Source organism: Lepidochelys kempii, chromosome 6, assembly GCF_965140285.1.
Source record: "Lepidochelys kempii isolate rLepKem1 chromosome 6, rLepKem1.hap1, whole genome shotgun sequence".
In the NCBI taxonomy this organism is placed as follows: domain Eukaryota; kingdom Metazoa; phylum Chordata; order Testudines; family Cheloniidae; genus Lepidochelys; species Lepidochelys kempii.
Genome location: NC_136385.1, coordinates 100346454 through 100373954, shown reverse-complemented (window position 1 = coordinate 100373954; position 27501 = coordinate 100346454). Strand labels below are relative to the sequence as shown.

The following is a 27501-nucleotide window of genomic DNA, read 5'->3' as shown; positions in this document are numbered from 1 at the left end:
ATCGGTCTCCCTCCCCTTCCCCAGCCCGTGACGAAGGTGTTGCTGCAGCCGAGGTCGCCCCCGCGCCCAGCTGGCTTCGCCCTTGGCGAGTCCCTGCAGGCCCGCCCCGTCCCTCCGCCGCGGGGCGCCAGGCCCCGCGCTACCTGGGCTCCTCCTGCTGCCGCTCTCCATCCTCACTCCCATGCTCCTGGCCCGGCCCCAGGCTCCTCTCCCTGAGCCCCGGCCCGGCCCCCGCGCGGCCGGCCCGGCCCGGCCCGGCCCCCTTCTCTCGGCTCGCGAGTAGCGGCGGCCCCTCCCCCCAGCCGGGGCGGGGCCGCTCTGGCCGCATGCGGGGTTGCTATGACCACGGACCCGGTCGCGTCGCCGGGAGTATTACGTCCCGAGGCCCGGCAGCCCCGGGGCGGGGGCGGGGGGTGGCGAAGGGAGAGGAGAGGGGGATGGAGAAGGCAGGGGAGGGGAGATGGAGCAGGGAGAGGAGAGGGCAGGGGAAAGGGGGATGGAGAAGGGAGGGGAGGGGAGAAGAGAGGGCAGGGGGAGGGGGGATGGAGAAGGTGCAGCCGGCCCAGACATGACCATGGAGGGGAGATGGCAGGAAGAGGGAGATGGAGAAGGCAAGGGAGAGGAGATGGAGCAGGGAGAGGAGAGGGCAGGGGGAGGGGGGATGGAGAAGGGAGGGGAGAGGAGAGGGCAGGGGGAGGGGGGATGGAGAAGGGAGGGGAGAGGAGAGGGCAGGGGGAGGGGGGATGGAGAAGGTGCAGGCCGGCCCAGACATGACCATGGAGGGGGCTAGTAGCTGGTACAACACCCTGTTGTCTTCCCCACCAAAGTCCCATCTGGCCCTGTTTGGGGCTGCCTGACCCATCTCTGGGCTGTAGCTAGGAGCCACAATAGGCTGTGGCAGTGGGTAATTTAGTAGCCAGTGGCCCTATCCAAAGGGTGTATAGCTCTGTGTGCACTTGGGGGGAGGGGGAGGAGGAGAGGGCTCTTGGCCCTGGGCTGTGTTGCTTCTTTTCAGAGTCATTCCTAGAGCAATAACATTAACACATGAAGGACCACCTCCCACCATGGTAGTAGAAGTATTATTTAGCATGTTTATTATAGTAGTGACTGAGAACAAACCAAGATGGGGCCCCACTGGGCTAAAACACTGCTGGTAGAAGGTGCCACTTTGATGGTCCTGGGTACTGACATCCAGTAGACACAGCTCAGGTGCAGTGCAGGCAGTGGCAGTGCAGGCTGCACCCACGCTGCTATTCCAGGGAGCCTCAGCCCTTATCAGGAGCATCATCCTCTAGGGCGGGGGTTCTCAAACTGGGGGTCGGGACCCCTCAGGGGGTCACGAGGTTATTACATGAGGGATCACAAGCTGTCAGCCTCCACCCCAAACCCTGCTTTGCCTCCAGCATTCATAATGGTGTTTTAATATATAAACTAGTATTTTTAATTTATAAGGGGGATCACACTCAGAGATTTGCTATGTGAAAGGGGTCACAGTACAATAGTTTGAGAAACACTGCTCCAGGGAACGAATAGGTAACTGAATCTTCAGACTCTGAAGGCCCTGTTCTTGCAGTGTCCAACTACCAGCAAAGCCTGACTTCAATGAGGGATGAGGATGCACAACACTATGCTCTAGTTCAGAGGTCCCCAAACTGTGGGGTGTGTGGAGAAATGTCCAGGGGGCCCTCCACAGGGAAAGGGGGAGGGAGCATCTCCCCAGCTCTGCTCCCGTTCCACCGCCAGCTGTGTCCCCTGCTCCCAGCCCTGTGCCTGACCCTGTCCCCAGCCTCGGCACAGAGCTGCACCTGGCCCGGCTGCTGACCCCCACCCCAGTCCAGCTGTGGCTCCACTCCCGCCAAGGCTGATATCTGCATATGCTATTTAACTTTCAACCCACCCAGAGGAGCGACCAGTTGAGCTAGTTATGAATTTACAGATATGAGCTGTAAACCACTGGTTTACTAGCTAATAATACTGGCAGATGTTTACACATGTGCCAAGGACGTAAGGATCGATTGAAATTCTAGTCCCATAAGTAAGATGTAACCCACAGGGCATTATTCACTAACTGATCCCCCATTTGTAGAGGGTCATGAAGTTACTCTGAAAAAATCAGGACTATTTAGAGTGATTAATGCTATAATAACTGTGAGTTTTGCTTCTTCCCTACCTTCATGTGTTTCATTAAAATCATTCACTTCTGAGCATAAGATGTCAAAGAGACATGGAAGATAAAGGAATATTCATTACAATGTGATCATTTTGTCTGCAAGTAATTCCTTCCCATCATCCAAAAAGATAAATTTGATTATGGGTAAAATATATGGTTTGCTGCCTTTCCTGGCATCCATGGAGAAGTGTTTGAATAAACCTGGAACTTCAAACTTATTACAAAGGAGTAAGTTCAAACTTATTACAAAAACAATGAAATAGTATTTACATGGGCTCTGTTCTTACTCCTAACTCAGACAAAACTCCCATTAACGTATAGGGACATGGAAATTGCCATGCTGGATTGGACCAATGGTCTTATCTAGTCCAATATTCTATCTGACAGTTGCCAGCATTAAATACTAGAGAGGAAGGAAGAGAACTGCAAAATAATTTGCCTTTAGGCAAAGTTTCTTCCTAACCTCCATTGGTTAGTGGTTAGCTTATGCCTTGAAATATTAATATTTATATCCCATTCAACATTTTTAGCTCCTCTATTTTAACACTGGATATTCTTATTAGCTATATAAACAGCCGATCCTTTTTGGAAACTTGATATCTTGTAGCAATGCATTCTCCAGTCTAATTGTGTATTGTGTAAAAAAATTATTTCCTTTGGAAATTATTTTAAATTTGCTGGGAGAAAGTAGAAGAGAAGGGGTACACCTTGGGACCCTTTTGGTCCTGGGATTGTCAGTCAGTCAGTCTGTCTGTCTATCTAGGTTTTCCTAAAGTGCCTCTCATCATGGTATCTAAGCACATGTATGAATCATGATGTTACAAGTACCCTGTTTTTTGCCATGGCCAGATCCTCCCTTGAGGTTTGGGGAAGTTCCTTTATGTGCACAGAGCATCAGTTTTGTTTTACATGTTACGTTTCTTCTGGCTGTGAGAGCAGCAATCCTCTTGGTTCCTCATTACCCACCCTGAACCTACAGGAGCTCTTACACAGTGGAAAAAGTGAAATGAATGCTCAATTACATGTTAAATGGTAAGTGGGATTTTCAAAGGAGCCAAATAGAGTTAAGTGCCCAAATCCCATTGAATTTTAATGGAATTTGGGTGCCTAACTGTGTTAGGCTACTTTGAAAATCCTAGTCTAAACCCTCAAATGATGGAAACAAAGATTGTATTAATATGATTTTATTTCCTGTTATCTAAAATAAAATACTACAGTTATCTTAAGTAAGATATTTACTGCTACAGAACATCAAAATAAATTGTCATAAAACACAACCTTACTTATATGCTTAAGCTAGAACTTGATGCAGATAATACAGAAGATACTTCCTTCTCTTGTGCTTTCTCTCTCTTAACTAGTTTGATATTTTCTGAATGATTCCTTCATCCAGAAAAAAACCCCTAAGTTCCCAGCAGTGTAACTGTCAGACAGTAACCAGGCTAATCAGCCTAGCACAAATGATCCTTCCCTTACACCGTCTCTCTTTCTGAACCTCTCAATTCTCTCCACCACCTAGTGGGTAAAGTCTGAGAATTAAAAAAGCCAACTCTAATTGTGAGCGCCAAAAATTTCAGGAGTATCACAGCTGTTCCCTGATACTAGGCAACCTGTCCCTATCACTTAAAGAATGTAGCTATTTCTATTGTTTTTCTGCTCATCAGCTGCCACGTTACATTAAAGATGCCCTGGGTCTGAAATTCTTGCCCTCCTATGCCAACACACTTCAGAGCTTCCTGCATTTCTCACCAGTTTCACTTGTGCTGAGATGGCCTCATTGCTGCTGTTAAAGTACCTCACACTCCCTTTGCCTCTTGTAAATCTTTTTCCTGTTGGCTTTAAGGGTGGCACATTCTTACCTGCTGGAATATCTCCAGAAGTATAAACAATGGGCTTAAACATATAACAGTGCACAAATGCACCAGGATGTGCCTACATTTATTGACCAAAAACAAGGCTGAAAGAGGGCTGGATCAGTCAGAGTGGCTCATCTAAACAAGAGAAATAGCTCTCTCACTACAAAGGGAGCTGTGATGCAAATGAGTCTGCAATATTTTCCCCTAATTGACAAACAGGAAGCACAGCATTGAATACCCAGGCACCTTTCCCCAGTAGTGGTTTTTTCCACTCTTTTCAGGACACAGTGCAACAGGTCATGGTGCCATATTGCACTGGGAACATGTTGCAAGTTTCATGGTTGCTGGGCTAGCTGCATCTCTGTCCCCTTTATGGTCTTTGTCTGAGCGCACCCCCTCAGGTGGCAGACCTTGTGCCTTTACCTTTCCTGGGGTGGAATTTTGCAATTATTTTATTCATAGACTGGACCCAGGGCTACAACACCCTGTGTATCATGTGGACTTACCCAGCAAGTCTGACTGAGATTGGACACCTGTGGTTCTTCTCTTCAGTAGTCCGTGATCAGTGGTAAATCTGCGATCAAGCAGCCTTCTTAAAACCCAGACATTATTTATTTCCACAGTTGAAACAAAGCCTTTAGAGAAAAATTATTTTAAAACCACAGTCTATGCATGTCTATCTTACCTAAGGGTTATGTCTACACTGCCCACATTACAGCGTGGCTGCGGCAGTCCTGTGACGTGGGTAGTGTAGTCACGCTTTATCGCCAGGGGATAGCTCTCCTCGTGATAAAAAAAAAAAACAACCCGAACGATCAGTGGTAGCTTTATTGCTGGGAGTGTGGCTCTCGGTGATAAAGCGCTGTCTATACTGGCACCTTTCAGTGCTATAACTTTTGTTGCTTGGGGGGGGGTATGTTTTTTCACACCCCTGAATGACTAAAGTTTTGGTCCTGAAAGTGGCAGTGTAGACACAGCCTAAGGCTTACAATCCCCTGATGGTAACGTAGGCAGGCCTAACTTCTCCGGGCGACCCAAGTGGGATGTCATGTATCTCAGTCTGCCTTCCCCCAAAAACTCCTCTCCCTCTTGACAGAGAGACCCTTTTAAAATTGCCAAAAATGTTTTGTTCTTCTGCATTCTGAGTGTTGGCTGTTCTGGAAATAAATCTCATGGGTTTATTTGGGTTTTTATTCTGATTGCTAATCTCTAGGTTTGGCAACAGTGTCCTTTGCCAATCAGGGATCACTCCCACATCAGACTTCCCTGTGTTACCACACTGGATCCATCACTAGTTCCTCAGCAGGCTGATGCGGTCATGGAGCAATCCCTAACTGGTAAACTCAGACCATTAACCTTGCAGTTGACTCTGATACTACTGTCTAGTAAGAAAAACATTCCTCTGATCCGGCAGAGGAAGCAATAGTTTTATAAGTGCATTTAAGCAGTCTGTCCAAATCCTAGGAGTTTGCTGATACCTACTAATGACATTCCATTGTTAGGCAATGGATATCTCTCATGTCGCTGCTCTGAGGGGAAGAGAAGGGACTGGGACTAAAATACTTTATTAGTGTCTTTATTCTCTCTGTAAGGTGATATGACCATCTATTGTGCCGTAGGCAAATGCTTAGTACTAATAATTAATAATCAGGAATATTAATATACATTAAGACTACTATTTGATATGTTAAGTGTGATGCAGTATGATTGAAGATGACCATTTATATCATTGTTGCCCCTACTATTGCACAGTTGCATTCAATTTGATACAAACTGTATCATGTAAGGTGTCAATGGAAAAGTTACAATCCATCAAGTATGATTATCCTGGTTAAAAGTTCACCTACCACAGCTGGATGCACCCATGCAACAGAAGTCAGGGATGCTTTGTGGCCCTACGTTATGGACTTTCATGATCCAATGGAAGAGGGGGAATAGTACTCTTATGAATGTGCTTGTGGGGGATAAGGAAGGGGTTCATTGATTGTGGGGATTTCAGTGCTCAGGAAGGGCTTGATTGCCGGGCAATGTACTTATGAATGATGTGACAACTTTTGAAATGGTGGTGGTGATGGCAGTTGATTCACAGTATGGACTGAGGTAAGGTAGTGATTGAAGTAGATAACTGTAGTGAGAAATATTGTTTACATACTAATTCCTAATTGTCCCTGATCATGTGTTCACCTTTATTTTAAATACACATTGTGATGCGATACAGTGATAGCAATAAATTTTCTTGATGAAATAAGTGTTCTAATGCATGTTTATCAATACAAGTATAATATTCAGTTGTTGCCTGGCAGGCCAGCTGCCATTACCACACCACAACATTAGTAACAGAATCTTAAAGATACAAATAAACAAAATAACCTAACCCCACTCTGCCAGAAAAAAACCCCAAGTGAACAAGTGAAAACAGGTAACCTATGTACAAGATAGAACCCCCTACTGTTCCATGGCCCCTGGCCCCCTGTTCTTTCTCTTCTTTTCCCGTTTGCCACATTTGGTGCCCAGGGAGGTGGGGTGGAGCAATCCACAGGGGCAGGGGTCAATATGGTGGGCTGCATGGGGCAAGGTTGCTCTGCCCAGCTGCTCATTGGGCCCCATTGCATGGATCACGCACCCCTGGAGTTTTCCAAGCTGTTTCTGGACTGCATCATAGGGTACCGTGGAGGGGCACTGGCCGTGACTGATGCAGCAGAAGCTGTTACTCTTGCTGCCATTAGTGATATTAGCCATTCAAACAGTTCTTTCTGCTGAGCTCCCTTAGCTGCCATTCCTGTTCCAGGAACTGCAAAGTACATGCCTGCTCCTGCATTGAAACCCTGCCCTCAAGCTGTGCAGCCAGCCTCAGCCTTTCCTTATGCCTGTGTCTAGCCATAAGTCCCTCTGTCTGGACCTGCTTGTTTGCCCTGTCCAGAAGTTCAGGGAAACGCTTCCTCTTGGAATGGTCCAGGATGGTACATTGGCCCAGGCGTGGAGGTACTGCAGCCAATAGAGGTTAAGGGGCCTGGAGCAGGACAAGACATAGAGGGTTATTGTGTCACATTGCTCAGTGCAGAAGCACAGAAACAATCCTTGTGGAATTTCAAGGATATAAAATGTTACTTTTCCAAACTGAACTTCAATATATTGTGAGAGGGCTGCTTCAGACCACAGAAGCTCACTGGACACAGTCTGGTTAATTGCAGTGAAAGAAGTGCAGAGGCAATGGTAAATTTTAAAAAAATTCAAAGCTGGTTTTTGCTTTCTAAAAATTCCAGAACTACTTGTGTTTGCAGGGAAGGGGGTGGGAAGGAGGAGGAGTTGCTATCAGGGCTGTGCTACAAGAAGCTTTTTCTATCATTTCAGGCCTTTCACATGTTGCAGGACATAACTGTTCCTGTGGTGCCCAATTGGCAAAGGGAGATTTTATTCCAAGCTGCTGGTGGGAAACCTGCAATGTATGCAGCTGAAGTATTCAAATATATCAAGAGACTGAATAGCACATCTGTGAGTGGAGTGGGCTGGTCAGCTACTGAAGTGGCCCTGGAAAATACTTCCTTCCCCGAAATGGGACTATGTATCTGAAGTTCCTGCTCCAGGAAAAGTTTGCAGCTATCAACACTCAGGATTGGGTCAGAATTTGAGGGAATCAACAAGCTGCTACATAAGCATCTATATGGCTTTGCCTGTTTTGGCTGCATGCAAACACACAGAACTCCACAGCCATCCTCCTTATCCCCCAACCTCTCTCCCCACCACATTTCTGGACAAAATTTCAAAGCCCAGTTGAATTTTGCACAAATTATTTTGTCACCTATGGACTACCTTTAACAGAAATGGACTAGATTTGTAATTTGAAAATATTTCCACCTCCCCCCATTGTTCACTGTTTCCAGGCACCTAGATACATTGTTGAGTGGTTACAGAGCGGCATACTTACAGGCATGGCAACATAAGGTTATTATTTTAAAGAAACTGGAATGCCCTATCAAAAAGAATCTGTGCCTTCTCCAATAAAAAGTCACTTTCAAGGCCTGTTTGCAGTTTGCATTTCCCACTCACCATTGTGTTCTCCCTTCTGTCTGTCTGTGTGTGTCTGTGTGTGGGGGGGAAGTGGATCCAAGGCACTGGAGGCATACAGTCTGCCATTAGTGGCTATATGCTGCTAGCTGGGGCTTCTAATAACTTTTGCATTGGTTCATATAACAGCAATCCCACCCATTCCTATATTAATGAAAATTAAAATGGAGCCAGAAATTTACACAGCTCAGGGACAGCTTCTGTCCCTTCCATGTCTGCTGCAGGCTCCGCAGTGGGCTCATCAATCTGCTCCTCTAAATACAACCCCACGATATGCTGCTGCTTCTGCTCCAAACCCTCCTTAGGGACTGGATTCAGCAACAGAGTCACCCAGTCAAACTCACCATAAAATGGGGTTATGGACTGTGGGTATCACAGGCAAGGGGAGGCTGTGCCTCCCCAAACAGCCTAGGGTGACCTTGCCCCCAGGCCAGCATGTCTCCTGCTGGGACTTGAGGCCACTGGGGTGGCTGGTGCTGGGCTATGCTGCCTGTCTGGTACTCCAGGGCTAGCTGCCCCAGTACCAGGACTGGGGGCTGCCCAGAGTCCCAGGGCTGGGGCCGCAGCAACCACGCAGCGCAGCCGTCCAAGCACTGGGGCTGGGGCCATGGCGACCATACTGCCTGGCCGCCCAAGCTCCAGAGCTGGGGATGCAGTGACCGCACCACCTGGCTGCCTGAGCAGGGGGACGGGGGGGGAGGGAAATGTGTGTGGCCATGCTCTCCAGGGGCTAAGGGTGTTGAGGATGCGGTGCACTGGGGCTTGGGCCTCGCCCCTGCCCCTGGCTGTCCAGTGCTGGGGCTGAGAGGCTGAGGTGGGGGTGCCAGCAGGGGAGAGGCAGGGCCAGGGATTAGCCTCCCCAGGCGGCCAGGTCACCAGCTGCCCATGAATAGGACATTATGTCGGGAACTTGCCCAAGGTGCGGTTCTGGTCCATGGTTTTCCAATACTCTGTCTTGAGCCACTTAATCTGCTCCCTGCACTCACTGGTCTGGTACATTGCAACATTGCCAGGTCCTTTGCTATATGTTGGTATGCAAGGTCATTCTTTTTCCACATCATCTGTCACTAGTTGCCTTTTATTAAATTCCATTGTTTTCTGGCCCCACACCAGAGATTCACCAAAATATGGCTGCGCTCTGTGACCACGAAGCAGTGCACTTTGCAAAAGGCTGCTTCTGTTGAGTCTCTGTTGCAAACACAGAAGGCTCTCGGACGGTGTGTTTGCTGCTCAGTGTTCAGAAAACGATGGAAGTATTAAACACTGACTCACCAAAGGCTGGCTGCTTCCCTGGAATCAACTGGAGATTCTTGGGATAGAGAGGACAAAGGAAGTGGTTTACTTTTGGGGGACACTCAGGACCCGAGTTGCAGCGGCTGCGTGTATGCAGCAAAGCAATAGGGCTCAGGCCCTGGCTCCCAGCTTGACTTGAGCTCAAACTCTCCAAAGACACAGGATATTAGGACCCTAGGTCCAAGCCTGAGTCTGATAGATGTATGTAGACAGAAGCAGGATTTGGACTCAAGCCTGAGTCTGAGACAAGGCTTACACTGCAGTACAGATATACCCTTAAGGTTCTGTTCTCAGTTCCGCCACTGACTTTTGTGAACTTGAGCAAGACATGTGCAGGCAAGTTTTCAAAAATGTTCACTGATCTAACCTATGTCACTTTCAGGTGCCCAAAACTCAGACACCCAAAGTCAGTGCACAATTTGGATATTTTGGCCTTAATCTCTCTGTGCTTAATTCCTCATCAGAAAAAATGGGAATAATACTTAGCACTTATCTGTAGGCCTTACAATCTACAGATCTCAAAGTATTTTAACAAAGGTGGCTAAGCATTGGGTCAAATCTGTCCCCCATGTAACACCACTGAAGTCAATGGGATAAAAGAAGCTGATTATTAATATTATTATTATTAACTAATAGTTGTGGATTGTAAAAGGACATAAAGCAGCCTCCCCCACCCCCAGTTTGAAAGTATCTTCTTTCCCCATTGGTCAGGTGCCAACCAGGTTATTTGAGCTTCTTAACCACTTCAAGTAAGGAGGAATTCTAAGCTGTATGGTTATGACAGAGAGCGTGAGAGACAGAGAGGCACGCATGCATTTTCTAGGGCTAATAATTTTTATTTAGCTGTTTAACAAGTGTGTCAATCTCTTGGAACAGGAGATTAGCCATGCCTCAGTGTTCCGCTTCATAGTGCAACAGGAAAGTAATTAAGCAAATTAAAAATACAAGTTTAAAAATATCAGTATCTTTATTGACAAATATGATGTACATGTGTAACTCATGATAATTTACATAGTGCCTTTCAGCCAGAGCACTTACATACTTTACATACAGGAATCACTGCAGCCACTTCAGGACCCCATCCTCCACTGGCAGAAAAGAGACACAAGCAATGTTTAAATTCAAACTGAAAGGTGACTCAGACTTGTATGTAAACAGTGGGCTAAATTGAGCCTTATGTGGATTGGGGAAGTTAGATGCACTGCATTTCTCCATCAGAAAAGTATAATCTGGATATAATTGTACCCAGTTCATACATGCTCTTCAGTACATATAGTTCAGAAATTTACTACACCCAACGATACACATTGCAGCATTTCTTCTAGCAGGTTGCAGAATTCTGTGAAAGGCATGTCACCGGCTGGTTCGCGGGCAGTGGCATACCACCTAGTTGTGACAAGCCATAGCTTAACAGCCAGTGTACAGTGTGGTTTTCACTTCACTGACAGTCATGCCATATGTGACAGTTCTGCAATCCCTTTTGCACATTACAGTTCCTAGTCCATTATGTTCTTGCCCACAGAGTGCTTTGAAACAATAAAATAGAGAACATGATCAAAATTGTACTTGTCAACATTACATTTTGGAGCCAGTGTAATCCATGTGATTTATTCATTGCTTTGCTTTGTTTTCTCCAAGTCCAGAGAGTATGTAAAATCCACATGAATTTGCAGTTAGAGCTCTGTACAGAAACTCTGGTGGCAATGCATCTTCTCAAGTACAAGAAAGCAAGTTATTCCTCACTTATAAGACCTTGCAAGGGGGCTGTGAACTTGTAAGGGATACCATTCCTCTGGTATCAGAAGCCTACAGCTGGCTGCTTAGCCATCCACTACACCTGAGCAGAGAGCTGGAACTTAATTAGCTGATCCTTATAGAAGAGAGCAGCAGCAGATGGAGAATTAAGACTGCAACACCCTTCAGAAAGCTGAAGGGCTGTGCTCCCAATGGACTGCTACTGGAGCCACTGCAGAAAGGAAGTGTTCCAGAAACCAAATGGATAGAAGGGAAACTGTGAAATCCTTGATGACCAAGTCTGAGGTAAGAGCCAGGAATTTTGGGTTGCTGAAGGTATCAGTGTGAGGGACAAACTTGGGGAAGGGACTACCCAGCATGCTTTGAGAGAGGAATCTGTGACATTTGATTTGTTAAGAAGAGTTAAAACAGCTAACTCAGCTAGCAACTGCTTCCCTGGATTCTTTGGAGAGAGCACAGACAGAATTATCCAGGGAGTGAAGCAGCTCCTGAAGAGCAAAACCTGGCCCAGTAGGAGGGGGATGCTGTGCAATAGCTCCCAATGCATCACAGAAGCATACTCACCCTTGGAGTCCCCCCTTACGTCTGTGTGTAATGTTGCCAGTATCCTCAGCACCAGTGACTACTGCAGGGCATCTGCTTTTTGCTGGGTCTTCCATGGCTTGGCCCTCCAGCCAAATCAAAGTTCAAACACCTTCCAGGGTATCATGAACAAGTCCAAATGAATCTGAATAATTCTTCTGCCCCCTTGGGTTACTGAAATATTCTGTTTCTAATTAGAGATGCTATCTCAGGGCTCCCTCCAACAGAAGCCTACTCTGTTCCCTTTGGGGTTCTCTTTCTGCCTCTGCAGTCCACCCCTAGATCTTGCTCCCTTCCCAGGGCCTGCAAAAGGATCAGTTCTGTCCACATAGCCTTCTTCAGTCTGCCTTCCCAGAGGGAGGTAACTCCCTGGGTTTTCTTATAAGGGCTAGCTCTGCCTCTTCTGGCCAGGAGGCAACTAGTTAATTAGGTGCACAGCATGACTAATGAGGGTTCTTTTTCTTTGCCCTGCAGGTGACAGGGTGTAGCAGGGCAATGACTTACCAGTGCAGCACCTCCTGCTGGTCACCTGCAAGTTAGCTCTTTTTCAGCTTACAGAGCATCCTCTGTAGGCCAGTGTCTCACCTCCCACTGGCCCCATGTCCCTCCCAGACCCCAGTGCCCTTTACCTTGGGATTCTGCCCCAGTAGTACCCCCACACTCTGGGTCTCCCCTCCCAGGGGAACCCCCACCCCTCTATCCCCACCTTGACTCAGTGGCTACTGCCAGTCACCATCTAGCCCCTGCTCACTGGGGTAGACTGCAGTCTGTAAACCACTCATCAGCAAGGAGGGTTTGGACCTGCTGCCTTTGTCTAACCCTGGGCTGCCCCTCTGCAACCCCAATACCTGCTTTGGGCCTTCAACAAGGCCTGCAGTCTGGGGGTTCTCCAGTCTGGGGCTCCTCTGGCCTTTCCCCAGCCCTGCTCCACTCTAGGTACCCTGCTCAGCTGCCAGGCAACCAGATCCTTCTCTCATCACAGCAAAAGAGAGACTCTGCCTGAGTGCCTGGCTCACAGCCTTTTATAGGACCAGCTGTGGCCTGATTAAGGCATGGCCTCAGCTGTGGTGGCTTCCCCAATCAGCCTAGCCTATTGGCTCCCCAGGGCAGCCCTATCCTAGGGCTGTTTTAACCCCTCCAGGGCCGGAGCAGGTGACCACCCCACTACACAGGGGTTAAACCACATCACAGACCTTTTGGGAAAAGATTATTTTCCTGCTTGCTTTTACAGTCCCAGGCACACAGTGGGCTACATAAATCATGAGTATTATTTTATTATTTCTTAAAAAGTAACTTGTAATTTACACTCATCAGATTGCTTCCAGATTTATCTATTTCAAACAGTAGAATAGGAATAATACAACTTATTTAATTTTGCTTCAAATATACATATCTCAAAGCCATGTCACCATTTGGAGACCTGGCACTGGATGTGTAGAAGATGTGCAGATCTGGAGATCCATGTGATTTAGAATGCAAACCTTTCAAATACTGGAACCATGAATTGTCCTCAGTCTGCATATGGTCCATAGAGCATATATTTTCCACAACAGAGAATGTAGTAAAGTTCTTCAGGGCAAGGACCTCGTGTTTTATATGTTCTGTAAAATCCTTACTATTACTTTTGAATGCTGTAAAAGGAATTATGATGATTAATGCAGAAGCTGCAGTCATCTCCTTAAATGTTCACTGTGATGCTGATGCTTTTCCCTACTATTCAGGAACAAAGTGCTAATGAAAGCCATAATATGCCTGGGTCAAGGGGAGTGATGGTTATACAGGCTTCTCCCCACATTCTATACTGTAATTGCATTAACTGCCATCTGCAAAAATTTGCATAGTCTATTTTCCTGTGGGAAAATGGAGAGGGTGATGGGGCTGGAGGGAGGAGTTCCACTAAGTGGCATGCTCTATCTCAACATCTGAGCAAAGCTTGCAGTAAAATGTTTCGCAAAGTAATGCTGCGTGAACCAACATTAACCTCGGTTGTGAACACTGCCCCTTACCAAGTCACAGAATGCAGCTGGAGCCCAGCAGCGAGTGGTAGCACTGTTTTCTGCTAGAGTTAGTGGGAGCATGGAAGGAGAGAATCATGTGCTGAGTTCCTGCATGTAGTTGGCTGAGACCTGTGGCTATGTGGGTTTGGGTACCTGGGGTTCCCTGGCCCTATGTTGCAGTTCTTGGCCCTGTCGCCTGCCAGTGCCACACCTCTGCTAGTTCTGTGGATCAGGAGGAAAATCCACAAACTCCATGATTCTTACAGAGCCCCAGAGTCTTAATAATAGTTTGTTCCCAGCTGTGAATTTTTTTGTGCAGGAGAAGACCATATAGGCCTATAACTCAGATGTAGGCTGTTCAGTTCTTTTGCTGGAATTAGGGTCTAATAGTTCAATTCAACTATGCGACTCTCACTGGGTCATCTGAAAAGTGTGTAATTTTATGCACGGCAGGGGCTTTTTGCACCTTAACCACCAAACATGTGATAGGCATGTGTTAAAAAATGTCTAGATCTACATGCTTGCTGTATTTGGGAGGAAAGAGGGACTTGTGCCAGAAAGGGCATTTCAACCTAAATTGCATAAACAGCCTTGAGTACTATCATCTAAAATCACAAATCTAGAGATATTTTCACAAGATACCACTGACACTGAAAGCCGTAACCTAGTCCCTGATCCCCTTCAGTGCCATGACTTGGAAACTATGATGCCCTCACATCACCCACATTGGAAGAGACTGGACATAAATTATTAATGTAAAGAAATGTCAGAATGGATTATGGCATCCGACTCTTAACGATGCAGCATTAGCAAGATTTGATGGCTTTTATCTATATCCAGGTCATGATGAAGCTCACGTTCCCCCATAGTTTGACCATTTGGAGCTTGATTCTACTTTCACTAGCACAGATGTAATTCCAGTGACTTCAGTGAAATTACTCTGGATCCTCACCAGTGTGAGGTCAGAATCCAAACTATAATATTTATACATTAGAAGTATTTGTTATGAACCTGTCCAATGTGTTTAGATGGGATTGTGATGCTGACAGACCAGCTCAGATGAGAGCAATAGGCCAGTTCATTTTTGTGTGAAGATAAAAAAAATGTTGTGTACTAATTCACTTGAGCGTTAATTTAGTTCAAAGGAAATGTGAATGATATTGTCTTCACTTATCTGTAACTTGTTGATTGCTATGGGATTACATTATGTATACCCTGTAATTAGATAACCCTAGACCAAAGTGTGTGTTAGTGCTAAAATGAGAAGATGTTTGATGAGACTGCATGAAAACTAATGAAATGTTACTTGTATTGTTTTCACTTATCTATCCCTATTATAATGTAATGGCAGGCAACTGCATTATGTATATCACTGAACTAAATTACTTGTGAATGCAAAGGAAGCAGAATGCTAACTTCAAGACAAGGATCATTGTGTTCAACAATGGAAATTCAAAGATTCAATCTGCATTCCTCACTCACAGCCAACAAAGGAAGGCCCATGTGGGTACAGAAACTGTCAGCTTGCTCTCTGTGTAAAAGAGCTATAAATATGTATTCAAAAAAAGATCCAGTATTTCTGTACTATTTGGACACTCACAGGGAAGTGGGTATCTCTGTCTTGCATCTGGCCCAAAGTTATTTTGGGTAACCCTGAGAGATTTACGGAAAACCAGTAGATTACTACATCTCTGCTATCATTTTGGACTTACAAACTTAGACTCACCTGTTAATGTATTTTACCTGCTTTAACCTCTCAATAACTCTACCTTCTTTTTATGAGCTAACAAATCTTTAGTTAGTTTACTAGAGAAGTTGGCTGCCAGCATTGTCTTTGGTATGAGATTGATCTTATCCATTGACCTAGGGTAAGCAACTGATCCTTTGGGGTTTGGGGTAATCTAATGTGATGTGATATTTGGTATAGAGACCAGTATCACAAAGTCCAGTTTGTCTGGGTTGCAAGGTAGGCTGGAGAGTCTAAGGGGACTGTTTGTGACTCCATGGTAAGACTAATATCATGTTCCAGGAGTGCACATTTGTTACTGGCTTGGTGAAATCTAATGATAGAATATACCACGAGTTTGGGGTGTCTGCCCTGTTTTCTGACAGTCTCACCTGAGCTTGGCACTCACAGTTGTGAGCCACTTCAGGCAGCATGACAGGTATATTTAATGTTGTTAACCTGCACTGGTATTGCCAATCTGAACCATGTTGATGAACGTGAAAATGATCTGAAGTCTAGCCCAGGATCAGTGCATAGTTCCAAATACCCTTAAATACTATGCAACGTTTTGTATTACGAGAACAGAAATATACTTGGGGCCACATTCTCTAGCCTCCTATGCTCCCTTTGCCCTGGTCATCTGGGGGAGGTGGAGCTATCTGCCACTCCTTACACAGGGCTATGCCTAAAGGTACAATCTATGTATTTCTCTAGAACACTAACTTTACAGAGTTTAATCTTTGAAGGACATTTTCACTTTGTTGATCTTAAATATTTTTGACATATGTCTAGCACTTATTTTGTAGACATGATGATACGCCTGACAGATATTTTTGTTTTATGATCCACAGGGTATCAGGGCTTATTCTTAATTATATGCATGGTCCTGAGAACTGAAAAATAAAGACAAAGAAAGCAGTACTGTAAGAGAATGTGGTGTGATTGCTCCTAATCCTGGCTAGAAATTGTTTCCTTCTGCTAAATAGATTGATATTCACTCAGAATACACGGTGTATGGTTATTTTGTGAAAGATTTAATGAAGAATGCAATAGGCAAAAGATTAAAAATTAATCTTATGTCTGTTTGTTGCACAATGAAAATACATGCAAACCTCTGAGCGTTACACTGGGAAATGAAGAATTGTTTCTTTAAACAGTAATTTAAATAGAGAGGAAGAAAGTTTACATGTTTGCTGTTGCTGAGCAATTGTTTCATAGGGAAACAATCATGGAAGCAGCTCTGACTTCTTAGTTCCTCCCATCAACATCCTCATTTCAAAATTGCAAGAATACTTGATGAGAACTGTGAACCCCCCACTGATGTCAATATTTCTGTGCATAGAGAGATGGCAGGATAAGTCTTTAGAAATACACCAAAAACGTCTGTGGCATCCAAAGTTTCTTTGTTTTTAACTGATGATCAATGTGTGGAATTTCACAGATGTATTTCTGGAGATCTGAATTATCTTCCATAACTGATTATCGGCACATGTTGGCATCCTTATCACTAACTGGAGTGGCCTGTATTGCTGATAAGGTTACTTCAGCATGCAGCATAATGGTGCGTTAGTTCCCTATACCTGACTGTCTTGTGGCAGAGTAGATTAGCTAAATTAGGGAATATCACCCGCAGCAAACTTCTTTTCTTCACTAATTGACAACTCACCTGCAGCAGAAAACACTGTACCTATACGACAAAAAGTTGGTATTAGGTTATAAGCAACTTTATTTTTAATATCTAACCTTTGTTTTACTATAAATTGAGTGTATTTATTAAAGAGAGACTTTTTCACTTTCCTCAAGAAATAAGGAAAAAAATAAATCAAACAAACAATATGCAGAGATATACTGTGACCTTTTAAATGCAATCTGTCAATTTTTTCTCTTTGCTTCTCTCATTGAGAAGCACCAGACTAGAGGAATTTTTTTTTCTCCAAGATCTGGATACGCTAAAGGCTTACACACTTCAATAGTTTGTGTGGGCTGGGCTCACAGCACACATCAGGGGCTCCTTGCGCTTTCCATTCCTACATAGACTTCCTGTGTGCACCTTTGCCAACCCCATCTCTTTCAGGGATTCCCTGCAACCCCCTTCCTTCCCCTCATGCCAAGGGATATGTTTGTCCTGTGGTAACAACTGGGGCCTAGAAGGCCTACCTCACTTTTGAGCTGTTGTATTGATATCTAGGGCCAAAAGAGTTAAAGGTGTTTAAATTTTCACAGTACAATATTAAATCAGTGATACAAAGGTTCAGTGTTTTTTACAGAGACCTGGGTTCCTTGGCGAACAGCCAGCAGCATTCATTCTTAAATTGGAAGTTTATTGATCAAATACAAGAAATCAAAACAACCACTTACACTGAAACTGAGTAATTATGCAAAGCAATCTTAATTAAAATCTATTAAAGTCTCTTGCCTTTAGAAGGCAAAATATCAGTCTTTTATTTTCATGAACAACCTTTCTTTGATGAAAAGGAAAGGGTTAATTTTACTCTCAGTCCTGTTATGTGAGGTATAATCACTTCTGTTTTTAACAGGCACAAGGTGGAGGAGAGACAGGACAGTACAGGTGGGAAGAAATATGGCTTTGGTGGTAACCTTGGAACACTGGATGGCAGGTCAGTCACAACCTGTTGCTTGGACCCAGGCTCACATTCCAGTCAGGGATATTGTTTGGTTGGGCCCTTACTCCTCAGACAGGGTCGAGCTGAATGGGCTGTTTCATCTCGCTGTGGTAATGCATGCAGTGCAGTTGATTTTTGGACCCATTGAAAAGCTGAGGGAGTGAGAGATAGGATAGGGGAAAAAATAGTGGGGCAGAAAACAAAAAGATCCAAATCTTATTGCAGTGCTGCCAGTTAGCTATCCCCACTGATGGACTGAGGCCTGGATGTCATGATGATATGATGACTTTCAGACTCACAGGTGAAAATAAAGTTCCTTGATCAAGAACAAGGCCTCCTGGCCTTTCTCTTGGGAAGAAAATTCTTCAGATACACAAATGGAGACACCATCACTTCAGTGGAGACTTTAGCAGTGGACATGTGTGATCCTGCTTTGTTTCTTCTTTCCATCTGATCTGCTCCTAAGTACAACTGTACTACCACGCGGTACCAGGATGGGTATGTTCTCAGCACAGTCCTTGAGTTATAAGAGCAAAGCCCTTTTGTTTAGATGAATGCGTTCTTCACATGTAACAGTCTGAGTTGGATTTTCTTATCTTTTTCCCCATCAACATTTGATACAGATGACTAAATCAGTTTACAAACTTCCATACACTTTCCCACAGTTAGGCTCACAGCTGAATTAGGCCTTCTAGGCCCCAATTATCACAATGTTACCCCCTTCTTCTCCATGCTAGGGGCACTATGTGTCCCCCATTACCTCCTCTGCCATATGCCAGGTGTTTTGTCCCCTCTGCCTCCCTCTTCCCACAACTTGATTGTCAATTATCCCCCCTTGCCCATGCCAGTGGTTCTCTGTGTCCTCCATTCCTCCTTTCCTCTTACTATGGTCTTCCATTCTTGCCCCCATTTTCCTTTTCCTCCCATGCTAGGGATTTTGTCCCCCATTTCCCTTGTGACTAATCCCGTCTTAGCCTACCCATGTCTAGAGGGTCACACGCTTCACTGTGTCTCTAAGTTGAGCTCACTGAACACAGTGGTTCCTTGCATCCCTCCATTTCTGCACCACATCCCTCCCATTCCCTTCCATCCCCCTTTATTTCAGGTATATGTGTAAATACACAAATAGTTAAGTTTGTAGAATTTGTAATTTGTTAAATGATTTCTATCTCTCTGGGAGGTAAATCATTCTAGGTGTCAACATTTTAAACTCCATTGGGATGACGGGCAGAGTTGAGATGAGGGTGTTATGGCAGAAGAGTTAATAGCTGTCACCAACTGGTTCTTTAATCTACAGACAATTGCAATCCTTGTTAAAAGCTGGATCTGCTAACCAGATGCAAGGAGCTCTGTGTGTACCTGCTTTGCTTAAGGATTGGCCAGTCATGAGGCATGAATATGCTTTTAACTGTCCAGGGTCCTGAAATACATCAAACAGGTTTTCTTTATTTGACACATACTCTTCCATGACTCTGTTTGGCTTTTCTTTTCACATCACAGAAATCCTTAAGTATCACTAGAATTTGAACCCCAAAATTCTGGAATTTTAGCCATCTATTACCATGGCACTACACATTGAACTGGCAAGAAATCTTTTGGAGGAAAATGACACAAAGAAACGGAATAGTGCTATGTTATAAACAGAAAGGGAAGGGTAACCACCTTTCTGTATACAGTGCTATAAAATCCCTCCTGGCCTGTGAATCAGATGTAATTCCACTGAAATCAAGTTACACTAAGGTAAAACAGGTGTAAGTGGAATCAGAATCAGGGCAATATCTTAGCTGCATAGTTTGTAGCAGGGAGACCCTTGTACAGTACAGAAACTTTCCTGAAAGAGCTTAATTGTTTACAGCAATCTAATTAGTCGAATTAATAATAATACTATTGCGTATTCAGTGCCTGATATATGCCGAGTGCATTACAGACAGATTAAAAGACATGCAATGAGATTCTCACCCCTGCCTGAGCCCCATGTCTGCCAGGTAAAGGGGCTGGAGTGGTGTAAAGGGGCTCTAAAAGCCCTGGATCTGGCCAAGGGAGACCCTTTCTAGCGCTGAAGCTGAGGGTGAAGAAGACAACTACAGGCTGACTTTCAGGGACACCCTTATAAGTCCTGGCATAGTGGGTGTGTGTCTGGGGTGAGGCATTTTAGGGGTCGGAAGGGGATGGAGTTGTAGTGCGTGGCGTTGTAGAGATTATCTGTGGTACTGCTGCCCCTATGCAGCGGGGCAAGGCTGCCACAGGCAGTGTTCTAGGGTTTGTTATGCCATGAGCTTCTCCAGCTCCTAGAGCCCCCTGCAGCTGGGAAGGTGCTATAGTGGAGCCACTTTAGCTCCCACTTCCCCTGGCCTGAGTCCTGTGCTGGGAATTTCAGCCAGGGTCTCTACCCTAAGCAATTTACATCTAGGGGCTCCATCCTGTAAACACATGCTACCAAGTAGCATCAATAATTTCAGTGGGATTACTCACAGGAATAAGCATTAACTTCTGAACGTAATGCTTGCTGGATCAATCCCTAAATGAATTAATTACGCAACATAACACATAGCCGGTAAAAAGATGGGTACTGCAGGGAGATGAATAAGAATAAAGATGTGAGATTACTCTTTACTGCACTATACATAGTGGGTTTGATTCTCAGTTACTCTGATGTCCCTTTACACCATTGTAGCAGCATGAAAGGGCCTTTGAGTGAGTATAAATGGACCTCCTAGACTACCCTGAACGGAGAGGGCTACTCAGCCAATTTAGAACTGGTGTAAGGGCTTTACACCAGACCTGCTCCAAATCCTCAGCATAGTGGGGTGGATCAGTGGCATATCACAAGTGTGGACAGAGTGCACTTCAGTGTGCTTATTCTCTGGCCAGAGTGTAAATTAGAAGTCCTGCAGCAGCTCTAATTCACACAAGGCCCCTGCATGGCCCCAGAATATGGAGAGAGCAAAAGTGTCTTAAAGCTGCCCTTGCCCCCAACTGCATCCTTGTAACTGAGAATCTGGTCTCTGATGTTGACTCCCATATTCATTTTGTTTTGGTTAAGTTGGGGTGTGTGTGTGTGTGAGAGATCTGAGGTGGAATTTGAAGAATGGGTAATGTGAGGTCATGCCAGTTATGTGGGGAGTACAGAGTAAATTCTTTTTTTAAATATTTTTTTCCTCTGTAGCAATGTCGCTTGTCTCCTTTCCCTTTTTTCTATTTCAGGTTTTTAGTTTTTAATCATTTCATTTTTGGATTTTCACAACATTAAACAGCTCAGAAGGACATCAGCAGGAGGTCTAGATGGATTACAGCTTTTCTATGACCAGAGAGAGCAACTACAGCAAATGTGAGACGTGGAACAATCTTCTCAATCAGAGATGAAAGATTTCAGAAGACAATTTTATATTTAGTATACATATTTGAAAAATAGGCAGATCATCTAATAGCAGTAGCATGATGTCTCAGAGACTGATATGTATTTTAAATCTAATCATATCTGGTTTTCTCAATGCATCAAAGAAATGGCAGCATTTTATATAGAAATCACCTGTTATTTCCTGCATCAATACACCTTTCATTATTATTCTTCCCAAATTCACCTTTTAGGATCTAAGTATGAATAAACAATATTTATTCACCTGCACCACTGAAAATTCCATATGTTACATCACAGCAGTGTCTAAATCACTCATGCCATATTGCTAATGAATAATAAAAGGGCACTTAACATTTTTTCCTCCTGTTAATAACATTCTAAAAGCAAACCTTGTTGCCTTTTGTCTTGGGATGGTAATGCCAACCCTGTAAGGCATTGAGTGTCAACTCCCACTGACTCTAATGGAAGTTAAGGGCCCTCAGCACCTCTTCCTATTGAGCCTTAAATGAAAATACAGTTTTAAACCCAACCAACTTGTGAGCTACTGCTATGGGGCCCAATCCTGCATACTCTTATGCAAGTAGAAAGATGGATCCTGCACTACTTGGAATTTTTTAAAGACAATGTAGGCAGTAAGCCGTACTAAGACTGCTGCATTTATCAGAGGTGCAACAGCTTGAGGCACTATGCTTCAAGACACAAGCTTGCTCTTTCCTTAGAAATCCATATCACTAAAAGGTGAAAGGTCTCATATTTGCAAATGATGACTGTTAAGTTCCTATGCAACAGCTGCATAGGCTGTGAGAGGAGATTTCATTGTGCTAAATTCATCCATGGTGTAACCCCCATTAATTTTAGTGAAGTTAAATCCAGGTATTTATTTGGTCCATGAAGTAGAAATCACAGTTCTGAGGCACTGAAATAATTGAGCAAGATTTGTCTGCTCACAACATAATAACTAATTGCAAAGAAGTTATATGACATCATGTGGTTCAGTATCTGATTGTCTTTTTAAACAAACCTTATTGATTTGCCACAAGCCTCTTAAACCATATGGCTGATAGCAAGACAAATGTTTATATAGAGTTTGCAGATGCTGTTTGGGAAGTGCATTTACAACAGTGAAAGGCAGGAGACAGGAATGTGGTAATATAAAATTAGAATTTTTAAGATACTGTAAGTCAAACAAATATATAGGCACTTCCCTGAGGTCAGTTTTACTAAAACATGACTTTGAACATATGAAAATCCCTCTTCATAAGATAACACTGACAATCAGGGTCCAGATGTCTCAGGAGTTTGGTAATGGAGTACATGAAATGTTTACCCCAGGCTACAGATTTAAATCCAGCCCTGGCTGGCAGCAATTGAAAGCTGTTGGCTTTCCAGTAGCCTCTATAAAATGAGTTTGGTGATCTCAGTCCAGTTCTCAGAAGACAGATGTCCACAGCACAGAATCCACCACAGCAACTGCTGGCAGTCATAGCAGAAAGGTGAAGTAGTAAAGGGGCTATGGAGACTGAGATAACTAAAGGTGGTACTTCTAGTTCACAGGTGTGGGGGTGAAGCTTGCTGGGTTGCTATCCATGCTGTAACTGTTCTGTGGGAGAAATAAAGGCTTTAATCTCCAGGGGTGTCAAGATGGCATCTTTCATGAGTGCTAGGGAGTAAAAGGTAACAGCACACAAGTTCATTTAAAACTCTTGCATGGCATCAATAGTCCTTTAGTGATGTGTGGACACTGGGTTTGGAATTCTTCTCAACAGCTTGCCTAAGCAAAGACATACCTGAATCATCAAAGGTTTCTTATTCATGATCAAAGTCATTGTAAAGCAATTGTACAGCACAGATGTAAAACCTAATCTGAGTTTTGTTTCCATTCAGTTTGCTGAAGTAATGTCAACATGAATCCCAAAGCCTCTTCAGAATGCAGCGGGATTCGCTTTCCCGTGAAATACTTCCTGCTTCTGGTGTCATCACTACACTCATGTTAAATTCAAATCTGGCTCATTATCATTCCCTCCATGTCTTCCCTCACAGCAACCTCCTCTTCTCCTGTTCAACACACCACAAACTGCAGGGGAGTTGAGATTAGGGAAAAGGAAGGAAGTCAACGGCCTAACTCCTTGAAAACTTGCTGCGCTACTTTAAACTAGTTTCTTAAAACTAAGTCTCATGTTAGGGACTCCCCCCCAAACAAACAAAATGCACTTAAAGAGGTGCCACACTATTGGTTTTCCTTTCTTCTTGTTCAGCGCTGGACAAAGATTGGGGTATTTACAAATGTTTCTGAAATTAATTTAAAAAAACAAAATTCAGGTTCTGTTACTAGCCAGAACCACAGTTTGTAGGAGGAGAAAGTTGGGCCGCCACACTGGTTTTCTACAACAGGGATTTCATGTTACCACTTACCCAGGTTTAATCCCGGGGCACAGTAGCCAGGGCAGCTTCAGCAGGGCAGCCGCAGAGGGGATCGTTCAACAACAGAGATGGGGCAAAATGAACAATTTCCAGCTTGGCTCAGGTTTGAATTGGGAACCTCTCTCCTGACAATGGAGGGCATAGGTGCAGGAAAGAAGGATGCAGGAACTAGGGATGCTGCCCGATCCCCTGGCTTGAAGTGGTTTCCATCATCAGGGTTTAGAGTTTACAGTTTGGTTCAATAGCTCTCAGTACCCCCACTATACAAATTGTTCCTGCAGCCCTGATGGAGGGAGTGGGGGTTCTGATCCAGGCCCTGACAGAGTCAGGCTCCTAATGATTGAAATCTACCATGCAGATCTAGATTGCTGACACCCAGGCCCTGGACGTTTGAAGGCTTCAGGAAGCCAGCTGGTCCCCTCCCTATTCACCCCCATTTCTTTTCAGAGCCTGACTGTTCCCTGCCAACAAAGGGTTGGTCTCCACTGTCAAAGAAAGGGGACAGCGCAGGGTTAACCTCGCGCATTTGGGGACTCCGGTCGTTTTCAACCCCTCTGTGGGAGAGTCTAACACGAATATTGTGACTTTAGCTCAAGATCCAGCCGCTCCTTCCTGGAGTGGAGTGGGGCCCATCTATCTTTGGCTGGATGTCAAAGGCTTGTTACCTGGAGCAGGGAGAGAGGAGGAAGGATGCAGAATTAGCACGCGAACAGCAGGTGTCTAGTAACTGCGAAGGAAAATGCAGCCCAAGAGTCCCCGGGGCCCCTCAGGGCGCCGAAGGGCAAAGGAACATCGAGTTCTGCTCCCCTCCCCCTCCCGCAGGGCTCCCCAAGAGCCAGCTGAACCCCACCGCCTGGCTCGGATGTGCCCGGTGCCAGCGCTTTGTAGGTATCTTAAAAGGGGGGCGGACGGAGAGGGGAAGGCTCCTGGATGGAGTGCGCCCTGTCTTGTTGCCCCGGCTGTGCGGCTCCCACCGAGCACACAGGGCTGGAGGATGCACGATCAAGCATCCCACCCGTCTGCGGCAAGGACTCCCAGCGCTGCCCTGCGAGTAGCTCGTCAAGCGTGTCTCCGGCTGCAAACTCCAGCGAACAACCCACGGCAGCCGCCGCCTCCTCCAGGGAAAGACTCCAGTAAGTATCCGCCGAGAGCCCTCCCGCAGCCCCCGGCGACCGGCGCTCCTGGGCTCTCCTCACAAAGGGAGTCGGTCTCTCTTTGCCTTGCTGGCTCCCGTTCGCACTCACCGAGCCGCTGCCCGGCGCCGGGGCAGAGACGGGGCTCCCCGGGCTTCCCACCAAAGCCGTAGAGCTCGCCTCCTCCTCCTCCTCCTCCTCCTCCTGGCTGCCTCGCCTTGGCCACACGGCGAGCCGCGGCTGGCGGCATTGACAGGGGATGGTCTCCCCCACCCTCCCGCGGGCCACGCGGCTGCGGCGTCCAACCTCAGCCGGATGCCTGCTGTGTTTGCTGCTGGTGCCTGGCGCAGAGCTGGGCTGGTTCTTGGCGGTGCTGAGGTTGGAGGGAGTGGGGGCGGGGTGTGTGTGTGTGTGTGTGTGTGTGTGTGTGTGTGTGTGCGCGCGCGCTTCCTTCTCGCCAGCCGCAGTAGCTAGGAGGGAACACGGCTGGCTGTTTTCCCTTGGCACCCTCAGGTCTGCGTCTCGCTAGCCTGTGATACACTCACGTGTGCACCAGTCAAATGTGTACTGCTGCAGTGGGCAGCCCACCGCCACTGCCGGAACAGCTGCAAATGGACTGGGCGAGCCCGCTGCTGACGGACCCCGCGCGGGAGCGAACAGCACCTCGCCTCTGACGCCCCATCTCAGTGCAGCCCCTGTGTTTCCTCTTTCAATCAGACCCTCTCTCACTTTACTTCCCCCCTCCCCGGGCGGGGTGCTCCCCTCCCCCGCTTTACTCTCCAATCCTCAAGCCTCCATTCCCTCTTTCCACCTTCCCTCTTGTATTTGTATGTTTCTTTGCTTGGCAACCACCGGCTTCCCTCAGTCAAACGGCGCAGACTGCCCATCATTTGAAATTAATTTGTTTGACTGCAGCACCGAGGCAGGAAGGTTGGGAAATTTATTTAATTCCTTTCCCTCCCTGTGCAAAAGGAAGCGATGAAATTTCCAATCGAGACTCCAAGGAAACAGGTGAACTGGGATCCTCAAGGTTGGTGCTCCTGACTTTATTAGTCGTGCTGGTATTATGATTCCTCCTGCGTGGCGATGGGAGGAAAGTGTTTGGCTCGGAATTGGAGTAGATGCTTCTTTACAGCCTGCTCCCCATGTGCACGGCTCAGTCTGTCTCATTTAGTCTTACCGGTGGCTTGAAGCTCGGAAATGTTACTAGGATCTGGGGGAAGGAGAGGCGAGACAAACCGTTTTTCCCCGATTTGACCTCTCCCCCCTCTGTCGCTCCCCTCAGTATTTTAGTATTTCAATTGCAAACTTGTCTGGGATGGCTGGGTTCACCGCATTGGTGCATTGTTTGTTTTATTTTATGCCTGGTTCCTTTGTTGTTTCTGGTGGTCATTGCACATGGGTGGTGTAGGGGTGGACACAGAGGTGACTGTCTGGCTCGGGTGTCCTCGGCGGTAAATGTCTCTTGGCAGGCAGCTGGGGGTAAAAGGCTACTGCAATATGTCCTACAGAGTGGGCAGCAGGAAAGGCATGTTAAATAATGGAGCCCAAAGGGACCTTTCTACGCCTGACTCCATCCTATTAACAATCGATCAGCAGGAGCTGGTAGATTGATTAACTCTACACTTAGTTTTTCAACGTGTTGGTGTGGTGGGTGGAGGGGAATATGTCTACGCCAGTGCGGTGGTTTGCTGTAAAACGATCCAAGTTGTGTGTGTGTGTGTTTCTTTTAAATACTTGCAGCGCCCGAGGCGGTTAGTTACGATCTATTGGCTAAGTAACTGAAAGGGTCCTGATGATTAACATACTGACGTGCAATCTCTCTATAAACGATCAGTAGAGGATCTGAACAAGTTGAAGTCATATGTCCAGGTTTGCAGTCAGCAGCTGTTTAATAGCGCCCAGAGGAACTATGAAAGAAAGGATGGCATAGACTTGGATTATTGGTCTTTCTTCTGCGGGTCTGGTTTTGATTCTCTGCTACCCCACCCTGTTTAGCTACAAAATGGGACATTTAAAACATTTCTCCTAGTTCAGACCGACCAAAATGAGATCAATATCCTCAGGTTGAAAAGTGAGGTAGTGTCTGAATAACAGAACATTAAGCTTTAGTTTAAGCACTGCTACCTGCTTAATATGGTGAAAGCTGAAATAGACACATAAAAACCCACCCTGTGGTTCACAACAGGAATGTGAGCATCAGTATCTCTTAAAATATTTTATCTCAATAATAGTCGGTGTTTATAAGGCATCAGGTGTTCTGAAAAGCAGAATTCAGCAGTGTAAGCACTTGTAGAATGAGTGTAACAGCATCTTTGCTTATTGTTTATTTGCTGCTGTCTCTTTTTTTGAATTTTATCTTACTGGAAATTGCACCAAAAATTTGAAAAAAAAATCAACAAAAAAATCACACATGGAATTGTGGAATGGTGCTATTATGACGGCACCCTGTATACAGCTCCATTATCTGGCAGTCAGCAATGGGGGTGTGGGTCCCTCCAACAAGTGGTTGGTCACAACT

General features: G+C 45.5%; 2 protein-coding genes and 1 long non-coding RNA gene across 7 annotated transcripts in view; 1 reads left to right on the top strand and 2 right to left on the bottom strand.

The window, feature by feature from the left end:
* SPATA7 (spermatogenesis associated 7) overlaps positions 1-281 on the bottom strand; it is a 77307-nt gene extending 77026 nt beyond the window's left edge. For all 4 annotated transcript variants that reach the window (XM_073349369.1, XM_073349366.1, XM_073349368.1 and 1 more), the window contains exon 1: positions 144-281. Coding sequence is in view for 3 of the 4 variants with exons in the window: in XM_073349366.1 (XP_073205467.1) it covers positions 144-183 (40 nt within the window). In the remaining variant the exon portion in view is untranslated. The remainder of the gene's footprint in view (positions 1-143) is intronic.
* A 22287-nt stretch (positions 282-22568) lies between these two features.
* On the bottom strand, positions 22569-25525 carry LOC140913279 (uncharacterized). Of its 2 annotated transcripts, none has more exons than XR_012159520.2 (2): positions 24863-25525; positions 22569-24512 (listed from the first exon to the last, which is right to left on the bottom strand). It is a non-coding gene; the product is annotated as an uncharacterized LOC140913279 (long non-coding RNA). The 2 variants fall into 2 exon arrangements; XR_012159519.2 differs by having other exon boundaries at positions 25092-25525.
* Positions 25526-25956: 431 nt separating this feature from the next.
* The window catches only part of KCNK10 (potassium two pore domain channel subfamily K member 10), a 93874-nt gene continuing 92329 nt past the window's right edge, over positions 25957-27501 (top strand). Inside the window, exon 1 of the mRNA XM_073349364.1 lies at positions 25957-26010. Coding sequence (XP_073205465.1) covers positions 25959-26010 — 52 coding nt within the window. The 5' untranslated portion in view covers positions 25957-25958. The remainder of the gene's footprint in view (positions 26011-27501) is intronic.